The sequence below is a fragment of the Rhinolophus sinicus genome, linkage group LG04 (assembly GCF_036562045.2).
Source record: "Rhinolophus sinicus isolate RSC01 linkage group LG04, ASM3656204v1, whole genome shotgun sequence".
Classification (NCBI taxonomy): Eukaryota; Metazoa; Chordata; class Mammalia; order Chiroptera; family Rhinolophidae; genus Rhinolophus; species Rhinolophus sinicus.
Genome location: NC_133754.1, coordinates 21951386 through 21972693, shown reverse-complemented (window position 1 = coordinate 21972693; position 21308 = coordinate 21951386). Strand labels below are relative to the sequence as shown.

The following is a 21308-nucleotide window of genomic DNA, read 5'->3' as shown; positions in this document are numbered from 1 at the left end:
ATTTTCCTGACTTTTCTAATGGTGAGCCCTTGAACTCCAGATATACTCGTACTCAAAAAACATAAACTGTGCTTTTCTTGTAGCTGGAAGGCATGTATGACATTTTTTATTGGTTAATAAGCTCTAAGATTATAGAATTTCCCAGGTATAACTTGTCATTCTGTTTCCTAAAACTGGTTTGCTATAATTTTTAGAGGACAGCCATGATATTCTTCAGAGAAAGAGTGAGGGAGAGAGACAGACAGACAGACAGACAGACACAAGGGTGCCAATAATAGCACATATTCGAATAAGGAATAATTTGATGGCAGCAAAAGTCCTAATTGCAGTAAAAGTAAATTTATTTTGGTAACTGTCAAAAAGACATGTAAGCTTACTAAAAATAATAAACTGATATTAACCACATTACCTAACTCTCTTGCCTTTTTGGAAACTCTCAAAATATCCTATGAATTTATTAACATAAATAATTATTAAATAAATAAATGACAAAGACTATACAAATCTGCCATGTAGAATTTCAAGTCACTTATGGAATTAATCTGCACTCAAGGAGATAGAGCCTAACTCCTCACTGCTTAAGTGTGTCTGTGGACCTACTTCCATAGAGCACAGTATGCAAAAGGGGGATAAAAAAGTAATTTCACAGTGAAGAAACCTGACAAATACTACCTCAGCCAAGTGATCAAAATTGACATCAACTTTGATTAAGTCATGTTGATAGATAATGATGTAATGAGACTCAGAGCCCATAATCCCCATGTAATCATAATTAGACAAATTCCAATTAAGGGACATTCTACAAAATACTTAACCAGTACTCCTCAAAACTGTCAAAGCCATCAAAAACAAGGAAAGTGTGAGAAACTGTCACAGCCAAGAGGAGCCTAAAGACATGTAATGACAAGATGAAGTTGAAGTGTGTTATCCTGCGTGGGATCCTGGAACAGAAAGAACACATTCAACTGGGGGGGGAAAAAAAAAAAAGAAAAAAGGAAATGTGAGTAAAGTATGAACTTAGGTTCATAAAAGTATAACAATATTGGTTTATTAATTTAACACGCGTACCATACTAATGTAAAATGTTAATAACTTGGGAAAACAGGTGTGTACTACATGAGAAATCTCTACAATCTTTGCAAGTTTTCTATAAATCTAAAAGTATTCTAAGACACAAAACTTAATTTTCATTCCCTATGAACTACTAAAATATTAATTTTTAATTTTGTTTTAATTTCTAGTTTGGCAATAATAGTCTTTCTTTCCATTAAAGATAGATAGGTAGATAGATAGTCACATAGATACATAGATATAGATAAAATAATTAATTTACTTTATGGGATTTAGGGTAAGTTTTTGCACCTATCTGATAAAACACATATTTTTTCAAAGTAACTGAGTTTATAAATTAAATATGGTTATATGTCACAGTTTTTTAAATATGATACCACTTGCCTATTAAATAATAAAACAGCATAGATTTATAGTCTTCTATAATCTTTGCTTTTCCTCCCTACTTTATTTTACATATTTTCATTCCATTGCAGTATAAATTTAACTATATTCTTTTATAGAAATTCAGGGTTTAAGTCAACTTATACATGTTTGGAACACTCAATAGCTTTAGCATTTACTTAAAGTGAGACTATAGATAAATGTAGCACATATTGGAGGCACCCTATTCAAAAGTCATCTCCTTCTTATTACCCCAGTTGACTCAAAGGAGGGTTACTCTAATTCTATAATTCTAATTTACATAGGGTCAAAATCAAGCGTTGGGGTATTAACCCATTACTAATTATTGAGTTAGGCATAGTCATATGATAACAGTTTTTGCCAAGAAAACACAGAAAGAAAATTTTGGGGGAACTTTTAGTAAAGATTTCTTCAATGATGCAAAGAAATATACATGAAGGAATAGTTCCTCTTCTGATGAGTTTTCCTGTCTGAATCTGGAGCTTGAAACTATGGCAACCATGAAGAAATAGCTTGTCACTTGAGATGACGGCTATTTCCTGATGATGTTTTCAGCCTTTCAATTAATTAGTCCTGGAGACAACTTTCCTCTACAGTTGTCAAGAGAGATAATAAATATTTCCTTATTATCTGAGAAAATTTTCTCTGGGTTATCTGCTACTATATTCATATGCTCCTTAGGTATCCAAAGTTTCATCTAGGTATGAGATATTTATAAGCCAATTTTCTATGACATCTAAGGTAAAACCATGTAGATTTTCCCTCTTAGTAAACCTAAAGCCATTTGAGAATATTATGCCTTGAAAGTTAATTTTGAATGAAAGTATAGACTTGCTACTTTCTTTTTCATTAACAGAATTCATGTTTTTTGTTTTGTTTTGTTTTTGTTTTTGTGTTTTGGTTCACTTTGAAGTCAAATACTTGGCAGATTTTTGCCTTTTACCATCTAAGCTTGTCAGAGAAATAGTCAGGTTATAACTATGAAGAAATATACCATGCATGATGTAGCTCAATTTGTGTTCATTCAAGCTCAACATTCGCTAATATTCCATTTGTGCCTTCCGGCTTTTACAAATGGACCCTCTCATTGGATACATTCCAAGTTGAAAAAAATATAGAACAATTTTAATTCTTAGCAACAAACATTGCTTATATCTTCCAAATTTGCATGATTAGTTACCAATAGGTAAATTTTTAAAATTAGTCTACAGATAATCTGTGAAAATTCAAGCTTTTCCTTTTTTCTGTTTCTTTTTCCTTCTTTTTCCTTTTTCTTTCTTTCTTTTCTTTTTTTTTTCTTTTTTTTTTTTTTTTTTGTTTCCAGAAAAGGAAGGAGATATGCCCTGTTAAAATTTTATCTAAATTATCATGAAGTACCGGAATAGACATAGTATTTGAATTTGGACTGAATAATTGTTTGTTTTTACAAATAGCTTTCATATCCTATACCTTATCACACTGACATAATATCTCTGAATCACTTTTCAAGTGTTGACCTGGGAAGATAAAGAGATAAACATACAGACACACGCACACACATGTTATTTTATATGTTAAATTTACACTTATAAGATTATTTTAACAATATGGTGATCATGATAATAGCATATGTGAAGTTTCTGCGACTGTAATATTGCTATATATTGCTAGCTTTAAGGAAAAAAACAACATAATGCACAATGTCTCAAATTATAATATCCTATCTGTGGTTTTTGTGAATAAAGTTTGAATTAAAGATTTCTAATATATAGTGATAGTTGTAGTGATACCTCATTGACTTTTAAGTTTCATTCACCTAAGCGCTAATGATGTTGAGCATTTTCTATCCATGTATCTTCGTTTGTAAAATGTCTATTTAGATACCTTGTCTATTTTTAATTTTTTCTTATTATTGATAGCGTTTTTAAATTATTTTTTATGTATTTTGGATACAAGTGCTAATCAGACATATGATTTTTCAAACATATTTTCCATTCTATTATTCTATTGTTCCTTTAATATTCTCACTTGCAGTGAATTTTATGAAGTTCAATTTAACAATTTTTTCTTGTGGATTATGCCTTCAATGTTTTAAGAAATATTTAATTAATTTAAGACCACAAAGATTTTCACCAACGTTTTCCTATAGAAGATTTGAGTTTTAGGTTTTACATTTAGGACTATGATCCATTTTGAGTAAATTTTATATATTATGTGGGGTATGGATTAAAGTACAAGTTTTTGTACGTGATCATCTGACTGTACACTGTACACTGACTGCAAAATGTGTTCAAAGACTATCCTTTCTCAGCTGAATTGCCTTTGAAAAAACTAGTTGTTTATGTATGAATTATTCTATTTAAAGTTTTTCCTTGTTGTTTTTTAATCTATTTGTCTATGTTTAGACTAATACAAATCAATTTTACTTACTGTAGCTTTGTAATAAGTTTTAAAATCTTGTAGTATTGTTATTCCCGCTTGGTTCTTTTCCAAAATTGTTTTGGTTTGTCTAGATCCATTGAATCTAGATCAAAAAGAATTTTAGAATTAGTTTTGCAATTTCTACAAAAAATCTGGATTTTGAACATGATTTAACAAGCATATAGATTAATTTGGGGTTATTTGAAATTTTAACAATATTGCATCTTCTACCCCATGAACACAGTATATCTCAAATTGCACTTACAACACCAACAACACTGATTAGAGTGCCATTTTGACACATTTTTAAGGATAGCCCGCCCACCCACCCCACTTTTAGTGATTCACTAGGATGGTTCATGGGATTCAGCATGTACCATACTGATGGATATTATTTTTTATGGCAAAAGGATACAGAGCACAATCAGAAAGGGAAACAGAGCACAAGGAAAATTCCAAGGAAAACCTTGTTCCAATTTCCAAGGGTCCCCTTCCAGTAGATTCATACAAGACACACTTAATTTCCTCTGCGATGAGTTGTGACAAAGCATTTGAATTGTTGCCAAGAAGAAAAAGTTAGAGACTCGGTGCCTGGGTTTTTTTTGTTGTTGTTGTTCAGGGTTGATCACATAGATAGCCTCTGCTTAGCATATACCAAAATTTCAGTCTCCCAAGAGGAAAGCCATTTTCACCATATACCATATTGTTTATACAACAGTTTATGCACAGTGGGCCATTTGTATTAGTGGTGAGAACCCTCTTGACATCTAAGTTCTCATGTATAAGTCAAGGGCAGATCTTGCTAACAGACCTTTTCAAGAACAACAGTTCAGGCCTACTATGTTAATTATTTTCTGTACAAGTACTATTGAGAACAATTAGTTAATTAAAACTAAAGAAAATCACTCTCCCAATGTTCTGAAATCATGGTAAAATGAAATCTATAAAAGCCATACCATTTTTGTTTATCCCTTTTATCTGATTTTCACAAGATTTATGCTAAGAAGCATGCAAACATCTTCTTAATTATCTTACTAAAAATGTTAGGCAAAATTTCTCTGAAGATCTTAAATCATGACTATATTTTAAGAATATATACGAGATCTGACAATGAAGTTCGTGAACTTGCCACCATGCACTTACATTGGCAGCACTGTACAAACAGCTCGGTAAGGTTTCATAACCTTGGTATATCAGTGGCTGACAGCTGTGTTTGTGTCAATGTGTGGTGGTGTCTTGATGAGTGGCGTTCATTATTATTGTTGCATGTGCTGTCACGAGAATGTCTGAGCTTGAATTAGAGCTATGGGCAAACATTAAATTTCTTGTTAAACTTGGCAAGAGTGGAAGTGAAATCAGGGACATATTAGTCCAAGTTTATGGGCATAATGCCATAAAGAAAACAGCAGTGTACAAATGGATTCAACGTTTTTCTGAGAATAGAGAACGTATCACTGATGAAGAGAGGTCAGGATGGCCAGTAGCAAGCAGAACTGACAAAAACATTACAAAAATTCATTGAATCATGAGTCAAAATCATCCGCTGACTGTGAGAAACATAGCAGACCAAGTAAACATCGATAGAGAAACAATTAGGAAAATCTTAACTGAAAATCTTGGCATGAGAGAGATGTGTGCAAAAATGGTCCCAAAGGAGCTCACAGATGAACAAAAGCAAAGGAGAGAAAACATTTGCCAAGACCTATTGGAGAGACAAGATGATGTTTTGGGCTGTGTTATCACTGGTGATGAAACATGGATGTACAACCAAAGAACAACCATATTTCCTGATGAACTGGATACAGATGTTTTAACTGAAACTTCATTTGTATGTACTAGTTGATTTTGAACATTTAATGAAGTAAAAATGATCAGAGTATCTGAATATATATATTTTCCAAAGAAGACATACTGATGACCAACAGTTTCATGAAGAGATGATCACCATTACTTATCAGGGAACTGGAAATTAAAATGACAGTGAGATGTCACCTCACACCTGTTCAGATTGGCTATTATCAGAAACAAACAAACAAACAAACAAAACCCACAAATAATAAATGTTTGTAAGAATGTGGAGGAGAAAAGGGAAACCTTGTGCATGTTGGTAAGTTTGTAAATTGGTGCAGCCACTATGGAAAACAGTATGGCGTTTCCTCAAAAAGTTATAAATTAAATAAAACTATAAATTAAATAAAAATAAAACTATTATACAACCCAGAAATTCCACTTCTGGATATTTATTTGAAAAAAAATGAAAATGAAAACACTAATTTGAAAAAATATATGCACTTCTATGTTCATTGCAGAGTAAGTTACCACAGCTAAGATATGAAAGCAATGTAGGTGTCCATCTGTAGATGAATGGATAAGTACACGTGGTGTATATTTACAGTGGAATACAGTCAGCCATAAAAAATAATGAAATCTTGCCAACATGAATGAACTTAGAAGGTATTATGCTAAGAGAAGTAAGTCAGACTGAGGACTAATACCATATTATTTCACTTATAGGTGGAATCTAAAAAAAAAAAAAACAAACAAGCAAAACAAAACAGAAACAGATTTATACAGACAGAGAGCAAACTGATGATTGCCAGAGTGGAGGGGTGGAGGATGGGTGAAAAAAGTGAAGGGTAATAAAAGGTACACACTTCCAGGTATAAAATAAGTCACAGGGATTTAATGTTCACCATAAAGAATATAGCCAATAATATTGTATTAACTCTGTATGGTGACTGACATTTACTAGTGATCACTTCTTTAGGTATACAAATGCTGAATAACAGTGTTGTACACCTGACACTAATATAATAGTGTAAGTTAACTATAATTTTTAAAATGCAAAGTGCTTAAAACAATTGCTGGCCTTTAGAGAGATATATTTATCTTGATTATCCCTCTAGGTTTGTATTGTTTCTAGTAGATTGGCCTGTTTTGAGTAATAAAATTGGACATGTTATTTCATGCTGCAAACAGAGTTTCATAATTCTCTTCACTTAATGTTTAGGTTGCTTGGAATTAAAGGAAGACACCATTGAAAATCTTCTCGCTGCAGCATGCCTTCTTCAGCTTCCTCAAGTAGTAGAAGTGTGCTGCCATTTCCTCATGAAGCTTTTGCATCCATCTAACTGCTTAGGAATTCGAGCATTTGCAGATGCTCAAGGATGCATTGAATTAATGAAGGTGGCTCACAGCTACACAATGGTAAGGAAATTTAATATTTTAATAATAGAGACATAGCTGTATTGTCAGAAGTTAAAATAATTACCATCATTGCATTGAATAACCTTTTAAAGTTTAACATGAGTTTATATGCTTGATATGTTTTTATTATGGAATGTAATCTAATACATTATATAATGGACTTTAGTATTAATTTATGGCTTTGTTTACATTTTATAGGATATATATAATTTTTAGGATTTTAAGAGTTTTTTAAATGAATTGTTCTTAACTGCTCCTGGCATATTTATCTTTTTACATCCACTTCCACAGCTTCTCTTTCTTTTTTCTTTTCTGTTTTTTGTTTGTTTGTTTTTTCAGCTAGCAGTCTGTGCCATAATTTTATTTTTTTGCATTTTTCTTACAAACTCTCCACTATGGACTGAGTTGTTCCAACCAAAATTTAAGGTTGAAGTATTACTCTCAAGGCAATGGTATATGGAGAAGGGGAATTTGGGAGGTAATTAGGTTCAGATAAGGTCACAAAGGTGGGGACCTTATGTTGAGATTAGTGATCTTATAAGAAGAGACACCAGAGAGTTTGCTTCTTCTCTCTTTCCATCTTGAGAGGACACAGTGAGAAGGTAGTCGTTTGCAAGGCTGGAAGGGAGCCCTTACCAGGGAACCCAGTCTACCTATACATTGATCTTAGACTTCCCACCTTTCAGAATATAAGAAGTAAATTCCTGTTGTTTAAGCCACCCACTCTGTGGTATTTTGCGATGGCAGCCCAAGCTGACTATCTCGCTTTTCATCATAGCATATTATGTTTGGCATGACTTTGCCTTTATCAGTTGTGGAGAAAAATCATAATTATAGTGTATATTTTAAAGTATTTATCAGTATAGTGAATATTGGATTTCAGAACTCCTGGAAACTTCTGTACTAAGGGAAAATATTTAGATATATAGACAAACTGATCTTTTTTTTTTTAAATTTGATTTTCAGTATCATTTTCATAATGGGCTTAAATTGAGTGGATATCACTCAGTAAGTACCCCTACAATAATTTTAGCTTATTTTATATATTTATCTTTAGTTTATATATGTGTGTGTATATGTATGTGTGTACGAGTATGTATTTTTAACAGCTTTGTAGAGATATAACAAATCATTTGAATTGTACACTTTAAATGCGTGAACTTTAAGGTGTGGCAGTTTTTTAATATTATCTTTACTCTAGAATAAAATCATCCATTAAAATAGTTTTATATCTATCATAGATCATATTTCATACCCTAGAAATAATCATTCCAAAAACATTTAATACAGTCCCTGGTATATAGTAGGCCTATATAAAATGCCAACCACTTCTGCTATTTTTACTATTATTAACATTATTAATGATTTGATTATTATTGAAATAACCAATTATAAACTGTAGAACTTTCCCTTTCCAACTCAAAAGAAGAATTCATGTAAGATAAATCTCATTAAGCTTTATAGTTGCTATTTATTAAAAAGTTCTTATTTAGAGATTTAATATCTTTTCAAATAATTAATGACAATCAGCCATTTAAAAGCCTTGCAATTGTTATTCTAAGACAGAATTTCAATATTAAGTTAATTTTCTCCTTTAATCCTTTAAGCAGATTAGTAAATTAAATGAAAATATAGCAATAAAAGGAAGTAGATATATCCTTTGTAATGCTTTGTTAGATTCTTCTTTCAAAATATTCCACAACAGGGCGCAATGCTACTATTGAAATTATATGAACCATGTGAAACCAATGTAAACAAATACTTCATTAACTGAAATATCAAAGTCCAACTGCACTCATTTAATTATGCACATTTCATTACAATTAGGAGTTCCCAGTTTAGATAAGCCAAAAAATAATATGCCTCCATAACCAGAGGGATAATGGTCCCTTCTGGTGGAGTTTGGAATTATTAATTTAGCAATCAAAATGTGTTTTTTTGTTTTGTTTTGTTTTGTTTTTTGCAGTTGCTTAGACTGGTCTGCAATTTGTCACACAATAGTAACAATGTCTTTTCTTTAGTTAGTTTAAAATTATACCTTACAGTAAAATACTATACTTAAAAGAGAAACAGAGAAGACTTCTAGCTAAGATACTCAACATTCTAAATAACTCTATTTTATTTATTTATTTTTTAACTGAATGGATTATATGTTGTGTCATGTCTGCTGAAATTTAAATGAGTTAAATTTTTTTGGAAGCATGGAACTCCACTGTTCTCCTATTTCTCCTGGGTTACTATTTTAGTGAAGAAAGGTACTGATTACTTGTGTTTCTAGACCACTATTTTCTCTCAGTTCCAACACTTTAAAAAGAGGGCCTTGCATCTGATATAACTTCTCACTATATTTTTGCTTCCAATTTTTGTTTAATCATGGGCATGTGCCCTCATTTAATCTATTCAATCTGTGCTTTGAGAGGAAAGCTATTATGCTATGATTTTCTTTCGTTCTTAACTGCTTTAATAGCAAATTATTCCAAATTCTTATTACTTCCAGGATTTAATTAACTTCTTAATTGGCTCTAATTATTTGTTATTTGTTTACTTTACAAGTAGCTTTTATAAAATAATTTTTAATTTCCTTGCTAATTTTTTTAAAGATATGAACTTGATCTTCAGAGTCTCAATCTTAACTTGGTGTCTATATGAGTATGCCTTTGCTATTTATATGATTCGCTACTTTTGCTTTGAAAATTTCTCTCATTTATTTGGCTTCAGTTATTGATTTTCTGTGGATGATTCCAAAATCTGTTCAGGGAAGCTAACCCAGCTTGGCAGTGGTTCACATGAAAAATATTGTAAAATTTTGATTGCAAGCTCAATATTAGGCAGAAGTGTGAAACGAATTCTAAAACATTTGAATTTTGGCTGCATGAATATACCAATTATCAACACAATAATTGAAGGAAATAACCCCCTGTACTCTATTAGTCAGATTTCATTATACCTGTGCTTAATCTGTACATCACATTTTTAAAAGCATTAAAGAATGGGAAGCAGACAGATGAGAATAACAAGAAGAGTAAATATTTTGTAATAATGTTATGTGAAGAAAAGTTGAAAAAACTATAGGTGCCTGTGGCTGAATAATATTAAGGCATGAAAATAGCTACCTTTATGTATTTGTCAGAAAGAACTTGTATCTAAAACAGTAGCATTTAAGTATTTCTTGTGTATGTGTTTTTTCTTGATTTTAGTAGTATAATCTGTTGAAATGAAATAGTATGTGAAAGAATAATATTCAAATTGATCTGCTTTGTGTGACAATGGATGGAAAGTCCAGAGTCTGCTTCAGTCTTCTGATCTTTGTTTTTCTTCTGAGTTGTCTGTTTCTACTGATCATTAATGCCATGTCCCTCTAAGGTCAGGTTTGACTTTAGAGGAGACCTCTGAAACTGCATTTCCCACACATTCTCTCTCCATGTAGTTCTGGGTTAGAGCTTGCCAATAAGAGGGATTCATGCAAGAAATGGAAAGTGGAAGAGAACAGAAAGCCATTATTCTCCTCACGCAGTTACATGCAGATATGTGGACAAATGGAAAGTTGAAATAACTTCTCAGGGAGCCCTTAAAAGTGATTTCCCTCACTGCTGTAGACTGAGCCACTTGATGGGAACCTTCTAGAGGTTCTTCAGGAATGCAGTGCCTCTGTGGAATATTTTGAGAAGAATTCACAGTACACTGAAAGTTGAGATTATTAGTAGACAGTTCCCTGACCTACACTTCCACAGGTAGTTAGGTTTCCAATTTCCTATCCTCAGTCTTTCATACATCAACCAATGTAAGGTGGCTTGTCTTCCTAATCCAATAATGTGTTCAACACATAAGCCAAAATAGATGATTCAAACTCATATTTTGATATGCATAGTCCTCCACACTTAGCTTCTAAACTGCTACCTAAGCGTTTTTCCTCAAAAGTAAATGGTATTTATTTCACCCCTCCCAACTGTATACTGTAGATTCCCTTCTTTTGTACTTTATTCATGAATTTCTCTTGTGCAGAATACCTGGTATCTAATTCTAAATAGCCCTCAGTTGCCAATTTAAATTCATCCATGCCTAAAATATATATATCTTAAATCTTTTCTTGGCATTCTCTCTCATTTGAAATCTTAGTATTCCTTTTCTTAGAATTATGTGATGTCATCATAAACTTACTTTTATAACTATCTTTTTTACATCTTTACAATTATATTGCAAACTCCTTTATGACAGAGAGCAAGGCTTTCCATTGTAATTTATTTTATCCCAACAAAGTATCTAGTAACTTGTAATATATTAATTAATTCCCATAGTTCCCTGAAGTGTTTACTTAGGATTGTGATTCTCAACACTTCTCAATTCAGTCATTCAACAAGACTACATGGTTTTCCTCTACTTTCCAATCATATGTGTGTGTGTGTGTGTGTGTGTGTGTGTGTGTGTGTGTGTATTATTGTTGTTACCTACCTTCACCATTAATCTGGTAGCTCCCTGGTAGCATTTTAAAAAAATCTTTTACAGAGAAACTGAGGTAAATAGCTGCTGCCATTGTGTTGGATGACAAAGCTTACAACTGCCGGTGCTGGTGATGCACAAGCTAAATGTATAGTAACCCTTTCAAAACTCTTGCAAGTTATGTATTACATCCACTTTAAAAGTGATAAAACTGGGATGGCCGATTTGCCCAATGGTTAGAGCACAGTGCTCATAACACCAAGTTTGCTGGTTCCATTCCCACGTGGGCCAGTGAGCTGGCTAGCTAGATTGAAAAAACAGTTAGATTGAAAAAACAACAACTTGACATGGAGCTGATGGGTACTGGAAACATACACTGTTCCCCAATATTCCCCAATTTGAAAAAAAATGATAAAACTAAGGTTTAGGTACATCAAATAATTTACACAGGAACAATAGATAGAACATGGTAGAATGGGGATTTAAGCTTACTACTGTCTTACTACAAATTGCGTTCTTTATATACTATGCTAGTAGATTACACTGATTATGTTTTACCCATAATATCAAGTCAGATTTCTGATATCCAGAACACTTCAAAACACGGATTACTTCAGACAAATGGATACTATAAACCTAAAACATTGATGACACCAAAGAACTCCGTAAAGATTTTGTTGCTCGGGGTTTTGTTTTGTTTTTAACTTCTCTGTCTACTTCACTCTCACTTTCTGTCTAGCACTACCAGCATGGCCTGCCACAGTTCACAATGTTTACGCTGGAGTGGACATAAGACTAATTAGAGGCTACCATGTACAATCAGTAGCCTTGAAAGGTTGAAGTCTCAGAACTGGAACAGAAAGACTTCCTGAGTCAGTGTAAGAAGCTGCCCTTTCAGAGCCTAATACTCTAAAAAATCTTATACGTATATTGTTCACTTGTCCTTTAGAGCCATTAGAACAATGCCAGAGAAAAAGAACAAACTTTATTTATGTGGTTTCCTCTCATGGTTTTGAAATCCCTGACATTTCTCACAGATTCTAGCTAGCAGCATGCTTCTTAAATCTTTACCAATAACCTTTCTAATAAACAATAAATTAGAATTTTCTTTAAGAGAAACAATGGAATATAAATTTCTTTGCTTTTCTAAGTCATCAAAATAAAGTTCACTTCATCCATATTTTTCCTCAGGACTGTTATGTGATACACTAGTATTAAAACTTGTTTGGAATTTTGCCTTTTTTTCTCTTAACATTCATTGCTTTGTGTTACTCTTTTTTACACACATATATATATATATATATATATATATATATATATATATACACTCCTTTTTACTGATATATATATAAATATATAAATAAATAAATAAATAAATAAATAAATAAATATATATATATATATATATATATATATATATCCCAGTCTTATTTTACTATAATATAAGACTGGGTCTTATATAATATAATATAATATAATATAATATATAATGTAGTATGTATATGTGTATAATATATAAACATTCTGAGTAATGAGTTTAAGTTAATATGTAAATATCAAGTTAAAATTAGTAAAATTTGACTTTCTGAATATCTTTGTAAATTGGTAAGAAATGACGTTGTCAGAATACGTACAATGAGTGGCTTGGAGGGCAACTGGCATCGCTGTGTAATGATCACAAGCAATAGGAAGCATGCGGAAGCCTAGTCATCAATGACCTTACTCTTAATCCTGTTTTTGTTTTTCTTTGTTTGATCTGTCCCTGAATTAAACTCACAGCTCTTTACTAACAGTTTTTATTTGTGTTATTACTCACAATCATTGATAAAATTCTACTCTACTGGCTAAGACTGAAAGTTGATTTGAGTGAAGGAGTTTGAAAAATAGACTTTTGTGCTTACGTAGTGTCATGCACAAACAGGGTATTCAGATTACGTTGGATAAACTGATAGAGATGTGTAATAAATAGTAATATAACAAATGACATTCACTCATGTAATTATAGTTTGACTACATAGAACTTTGTAATTGTTAGGGTTCTATAAAGTAACCATAATTAAATATGTGTTTATAAAAGTTTCAAAGACTAATTAAGCATAACCACAGAGTATCCAATGAAAAGTATAAGCTTTCTAAGGGCTAATTTAAGACACAGTCCATTTCTTCTTTTCAGATGTTCTTCAAATATGTTTCCATTTCAGGGTTTTATATCCAAACTTAAGATCATTCTATTTTAAAAAATACGTCTTTCTGCTTTTTTTGTTGTTGATAATGAAAATGATAATAATATTCATCTCCTTGAAAAGCATTCCATTTGTTTTAAGGAATCTTTCATTTGCATATTTTAATTTTATTTTTATTTCTTCTACTGAGCCATTTTTAAACACAAAGACATAGCACAAAGTTGTATAAAATCACAACACATACACCCACACTCACACAAATCTATTAAAAATGTATCAGGTTTATTTTATTGTTTAGCAATTTAAATGTTTACAGTGTTGCTATATGTCTTGAGTTGATATTTTAATAACAATATAACTAATAAAGGTTCAAGAAGGAACACTAATGTTAAAAAAAAAAATCCTAGAAACACACATCTAAAGGATTTTCATAGTACTTGTTAGTAGTCCCTAAGTGTTTAATGATTTCAATCATTTAATCTATAGAATTCCCTTTTGTGATGAGCAATACTCCTACATCATTAGAATAGTTCACAAAGGGCTTCCTATGTGATATCAGAGGAAGGAAAAGCCAGAGACTTTTTGGCTACAGTACTCTTTTCAGTTTGCAAAGCACAGTTCTTCAACAAATGAAATTAGTAATTCACAAATGAGGAAAAAAAATTCTGATTTTTTTTTATGCATGTGAAAGTCTCACTTCATTATAATAATTTACACATCATGAACTAATGTTGTAAAATATTTATGTTTCCTGATGAGGTAATGAATCACACATTACAGAACTAATTTATTTTTACGCTTCCCTTTTAGATTTTTCTTTTAATGACATTTCTCTGTTAAAGATATACTTGTGCTTAAAGCTCTTTAACAGTAATTTTTTAAGGAGGAATAAAAGAAAGAGGGATCAATTATACTTCACAAGAAACATGATAAATCAGTCTTTGTCTGATGGGAGACCCAGTCTGCCCTTAGTACACAGGGAAGAGTAGAGATGGGGCAGATCATTTCCTTAAAAGAGTATTTTCAGAAATTTATTGTATAACCAGACAAAATTCAAGGAAAAAATAACTTCCATTACAATATCAGATGTTCACCCAGACCCAAAGTTAATCTAAGTATGTTAATATTGTGTACAGAGCTAGACTACATGTTGCCTGAGGTATCGTCTGCATCTGACTTGGTCACTGCTGTATTCGCAAGCGTTAGCATAGCACCTTTCTCATTTTAGACACATAATAAATGCTTGAAAGAAGGAATCAGTGAATAAATACTTTCATATATTAATTATTTGAAATATACTATTATGAATGCTATCACTTTAAATGAAATTTATGAATGTTAATAATTTAAAATGAAACATATTATCCCTATTTCATAATAATTAAAACTATTTATATTATGCCTAATTTTACTTTTCATACCTTTCTATTTATATATATTTATAAATAAATACATATAGGATGCATCCATAATCTTTAGAGTTTATTACCTTTTTTATCAGCTATTTCTAAATTTTTAACCGGTAACATATATTCCATCTATTATGTATGCATGTTTTTAAGTTAATTTTTCAGTGGATTTATTTCATCTTCAAGGTCTATATTTAATGTGTTTTTGTACTTCAAATGAAAGGCATTCTTATTTAAATCTAATTTTCATGAAGGTAATCATGCTATCAAGGAATAAATATAAAACCTGGAGGTCCAACATAAAGGACACATACTAACATAACAATCAATACTAGACCAAATGTATCCTATTTTCATACATGATTGAAAATTACATGAAACAACACATCATAATTAAATTGTCGCATAATAGTAACCAAAAATCAGCAAAGATTGAAGACTGGGATTCTGATTCTAACCTAAGTAAATTCAATAATTAGTATACTTTAGGAGTATACTTTAAGTGTTGTTCTTTATTCCAATAAGTACTTATAATTATCTTTGTTTATATTTTTATATAAGACAATGTTTATTTGAGCCTCATAAAAGTATACACTGGGGGTGCCAAAAAATGTATACAAGTGGACACTTTGGTCAACATTGTTCAAACACTAGATGGCCATAATCAGACATGTCTATACACTGATGGTAACCACATTGAACACCTCTTGTAATTGCAGAAGTCAAATGTGACTTGTATTCATCTTTTGTTATTGGTATATATTGAATATTACAATTTTAATACAGCTATTTTTTTCCTTTCTTAAAATGTGCATACATTTTTTTTTTTGCCACCCTCTGTATATTAGTTGAATTAGAGTTATACTCATCATTAGTAACAGGGCTTTCTTGAAAATAATGGAAAGTAAATACTTTTTAAATAAAGTAGACTATTTTATCAATACTAAATCTAAGTAGATTTTTTTAAAGACTGAAATCTACAGGTTCAAGCCAGATATTATACTATTCTAAGTATTTGTTGAAGACAGTGCATTTTAATTTGATCTAAAGTTAAAAGAATATAAAGAGATTTTCAAATATATGGCTAAAGATGGAATTCAGCTTTTTCTCCAGTTCTATTTGAAAGAAGAATAAGCTGATTATCAAGCTGAGTAATGTTTCCATTTTTACTTCTGGAATATGGATAAGAGTAAACAATCATAGCTAAATGATCATGAGACAGAGGATAACACAAAATGTAGAAGAAAATACATATTTTTCAAATCAATAGTATATTGCGGTTGAACTAGAAGAAAGTAGATGAAATTAAAAATAAGATTTATGGGTGGCCAGTTAGCTCAGTTAGTTAGAGAGTGGTCATAATAACACCAAGTTTGCCGTTCGAACCCTGCATGGGCCATTGTGAGCTGCGCCCTCCTTAAAAAACAAAAGGTTTATTATATCTAGTCACTGATTAAGACACATATGCATACATTTACATACACAGAGAGATATCCTTACCAGTGTGGACTGCATATATTAATCAGAAAAAAAACTGTACTGTTAAGTAGTAAACTATAATAACCCTAGTTTACACTGTTTTAAAAATCCACATTTTCCACATATACAAACACATTTGTATTATTATCATCACTATCATATTAACTTTTACAGTTTAAACTGTTATAAATTTGATACAGAATTAGAAAAATCGTAAAGAAAATGTAGACAATTAGGATATTATCTTCATTAATTAAGTTTGCTTTGTCATAAGTGTCGACAGATATCACTTGAGGATGCAACAATATACTTTCTTCAGAAAAAGAAAGTGGCACATTTAATTTTCTTATTTATTCAGAAAGATGATGGGGAAGGATATCATTAAATATTGAAAATCCCATCTATTCTCAAAAACTCTAAAGCTTGGTTAGTAAGAGGCCAACGATGTGGTGTGTATTTAAATAGTCTGGGGCAACAAGTTAAAAAGCCTTTAGTTATGTGATGGTTTAGTTGTCAGGAGATTGAAATATCACTTGGCATAGGAAAGAATATCATTTTACTATAGCATTTAGAATAAAAAATGGTCAGTTTGATGAACTCACTTGAAATCCATCACAGTAAATCGACAGTGTCCCCCCCCCAACACACATTTCAAGTCAGAATGCTCTGAGAATTATTGCCTTATTTTATTTCAAGAAGGCAGAAATATAAGTGACATATTCCATCTAAGGACAAATAAAACCCGGTAATAACCATACCTTAAGCTAAGCAACACCAAGATCTATAAACTTCTTATAATAAATGCATCTTTTGACAGCCTAGACAATACAGATGGGAATCAATGAAGTGTCAGGCTTCAGGCCAAAACAAAAGAACTTTTCTGATAGATCAACAGATAAAAAAAACAACTCCAAGAATTAGACTGGTGAACAAGATAATACAAGCCAACCAGCAACTCTTCATTCAATGGTATTCTTCAATGTCAAATGTTAGTGGGGAAAAAAATGAAAAAGATTTATTTGATTGGCCAAAGGACAAAAACCTACATAGAAATCTAGAGTACCCCTTTATCTTATTTTTTAAAGCCAATGTAACTATACCAGAATTAGATTTTGAAAAGTATGTATTCCCTACAAATATTAGTTTTAGCTGTTTATTGTTGTTTTAACCCCAAACTATGGCTAATAATAAGATTTTTGTACAAATAAGTTACTAACATATCATATTCTTAACATTAAAAATTGTGACCTAAAATTTTTAATTAATAATATCTTAGATTTTGTGACATTCCTGGAAGTTCATTTTTAAAACTATTTATGAGACTATATAGAACACCATGGAAATTTAAGGGGAAAAAGGTCAAATTCTTGGCAAAGATATTGTGCAAGTAATTTCAACTAGATAGATATACTAAACTAGATAATTCCCCAGGTTTTTGTTTTTTTTTAAACATGGGCTGAAAGTCTAGGTTTCACACTTTTAAGTATTTATTAATTTTCTCCAAAATATGTTCTTACCATTTCTGCATTAATTTTGGCCAACAGTCTCATTTTTAAACTAGTTGTTTCAGATGTTTCCATAATCTTCTGATTACTGAAGGCATTTGAGATTTCAATACCTCTTGAGCAGAAAAAGAAAGTAAAGTACAAGAAACAAATGCATTGAAAATTGTAAGACTTGACTTTTTAACTATGTTTAATAAAACTGTGTGTCTTTGAACTATTCACTTGAGATCTCTCTCATTAACTGGAAAATTATGAAGTTTGTTTGAGACCATAGTAGTCCCCTGTGGTCCCTTGCAGCTTTATAATTTTCCAAATAGCTTGTTAATCTGAAATTTTATGAAATGTAAACGCATTTCTAGATAATGGGTATTTGTGCTATTTTATCATTAAGCAATAAAAATTTAAAGTCACCACAAGTAGAGCATTAAATGATCAGATAACAGTTGGGGATCAACAAATGATTGTGGAAGAATGAATAAACATTTTCCTCCTCCAATATGTTTTATGTTTTATCGAAGCAGCATTATTGAGATATAATTCACCTAACATAACATTCACCAATTTAAAGTGTAAAATGTAATGTTCTTTAGTATATTCACAAAATTGTGCATCGATCAATATAATCAATTTTGGAATACACCTATCCTGTACTATTAATAACCATTCTCCATCACACTCATCAAGCTCCCCAATCTTAGGCAACCAATAATCTGCTTTCTGTCTGTAGAAATTTTCCAATTATGGACATTTTGTAGAAATGAAATCATACAATATATATCCCTTGGAGACTGGCTTCTTTGGCTTAGTGTAATGCACATTTATATTATAGCATTTGCTGATACTTCATTTATTTCTATTGCCAAAAAATATTACATTGTATGGATATACCCCATTTTATTTATTCAGTCATCAGTTTATGAACATTTGTATTGTTTATACCTTGGGACCATTATGAGCAATGCTGCTATAAACATTCATATGTAAGATTTTGTGTGGACATAGTGTTTTCATTTCTGTTGGATAGGTAACCAGGACTGAAATGGTTATATGAGAATTCTATTTTAAAGATTCTGAATCACCATCTGAAAGTTTCTCAGTGTAGCTGTACCATTTCACATTCCCCACAGTGGTGTATAAGGGTTCAGCTTCTCTATATCCTTGCCAACAATTTTTTTATTAACTTTCTTATTGATTATAATAATCCTAGTGGGTGTGAAGTGATATCTTGTGGTTTTGATTTGCATTTCCCTAGTGCCTGATAAAACTGAGCATCTTTTCATGTACTTATTGAACATTTGTAGATCTTATTTAGAAAAAAACATCTGTTCAGCTCTTTTGCTCATTTTTAACAGGGTTTTATTTGCCTTTTTATTGTTGAATTATAAAAGGTTTTTATGTAGTCTAGATAAGCTCCCTTATAAACTATACAATTTGCAAATATTTTTAGCCATTCTGTCTGTAGGTTGTCTTTTCACTTTCTTGATAATATTCTTTGAGTACAAAAGTTTCTAATTTTGATGCTGTCCAATTTATCTATTTTTTTCCCTTTTGTTGCTTGTGGTTTTGTATCATAACTAAGAATCATTGACCAATACAAAGTCACAAAGTTTTCTACATATGTTGTATCTATGAGTTTTATGGATTTAGCTCTTACATTTAGTTCTTTTATTTTTTGAGTTAATTTTTCAGATGCCAAGAGGTAGGGGTCTAACTTTATGCTTTGTGTGTGGATATCCAGGTATCATATAAAATTGAGGATCTTTCAAATGTGTTTTTTAGTTTTCAGTGTATAGGTTTTATACTTTGGTTAATTTTTTCCTCCAGTGATTTATTCTTTTTGATACTATTATACATGAAATTAAAATCTTAATGTTATTTTTTGATTGATTACTACAACAAATTAGACTTTTGTTACCTCATTTCTTTGGCTTGCTGCTCTTTCTGCCAGAAATGCCTTCTCAGGAATTTCAATAAAAAGCTCTTAAATCCTATCAACAATTCTGTCCCCAAGGAAGAATATTCCTGAAGTTTTAAGGAGTAGTAGATTCTTGATTTATAGATGCTCAGTTTCTTTTTCATAGCACTAATATGATAATTATTTTATTCTAACTTGAATTATCAGCCTAATTGGAATTAGCTTTCCCATATTGTTTAGTAAAAACTTCATGACATATAATGTATGTCTTTTTGATATCATATGATCAGTAAGTCCATAATGGGTTATATACTCATCCATTAATTTCCCCTGAAATGCAGTTCTGATTGGTTAGGTGTAGAAAATATGCCACCTTTGGAAGGTGAAGTGCAATCATACTATGGAAAACACATGGCCTAAAATGGTGGAAGACATCTCCCCAAATCAAACCAAACATCTACCATTATTTAGGTTAATGGTTGCTTAAAAAAAAAACAAAAAAAACAAGAAAACAAATGTTCATTGAGATAATATTTGCAACTTCTGGAATACTATTTAGGTTAAAAAGAGAATGAATTTGCTCTATAGATACTAACTTGAAAAGAGGGTCACCATTTATTAGTATTAGGTTGGTGCAAAAGTAATTGCAGTTTTTACAATTATTTTTAACCTTTTAAACCGCAATTACTTTTGCACCAACCTAATAAATTAATATTTATTTAATTTTACTGTTTTTATTGTTACCCACATTAATAATGTTTATGATTAATCTTTAACTGTGGTCATCAACTCCAGTGTATCTTATATTTATTATTATGTTTTTTAAATTCAAGTTTTTGAAAAGACTAAAACGCTCAAATTCACTTCATTGTCAAAGCAACACAAAATGTATAACATTTGGGTGCTGCTACTTCTTATTAATACACGGATGAAAAGCAGAAATTGTTTTCAAAGTAAAAATGCCAAAATAAAGATAATTAGGCAGAAAAATAACTCCCTGTTCATCTTTTTAGCTAGTATAATGATCAGTTTCTTGACAGCACCAGACTCTCATATATATATTAAAATTAAATTAAATTATTAATTTTTAATTATATTACTTATATATAATTATTTATAATTAATTATATATAATTAATTTTAATTATATTAAAATTAAAATATTTAATTTTAACTCTACATTTTAGGCATAATATATTCAATAACACAAGACATTGTCTTTAACATATGCTTAATTTATACTTACTGTATTTAATATCTTCAACTGTTAATCTACTATACAAAAAGACATCATTAA

General features: G+C 30.9%; 1 protein-coding gene across 1 annotated transcript in view; it reads left to right on the top strand.

Annotated features, from left to right (window-relative positions):
* The window catches only part of KLHL1 (kelch like family member 1), a 301848-nt gene that overhangs the window by 119295 nt on the left and 161245 nt on the right, over window positions 1-21308 (top strand). The window contains exon 4 of the mRNA XM_019751890.2: window positions 6887-7083. Coding sequence (XP_019607449.1) covers window positions 6887-7083 — 197 coding nt within the window. The remainder of the gene's footprint in view (window positions 1-6886; window positions 7084-21308) is intronic.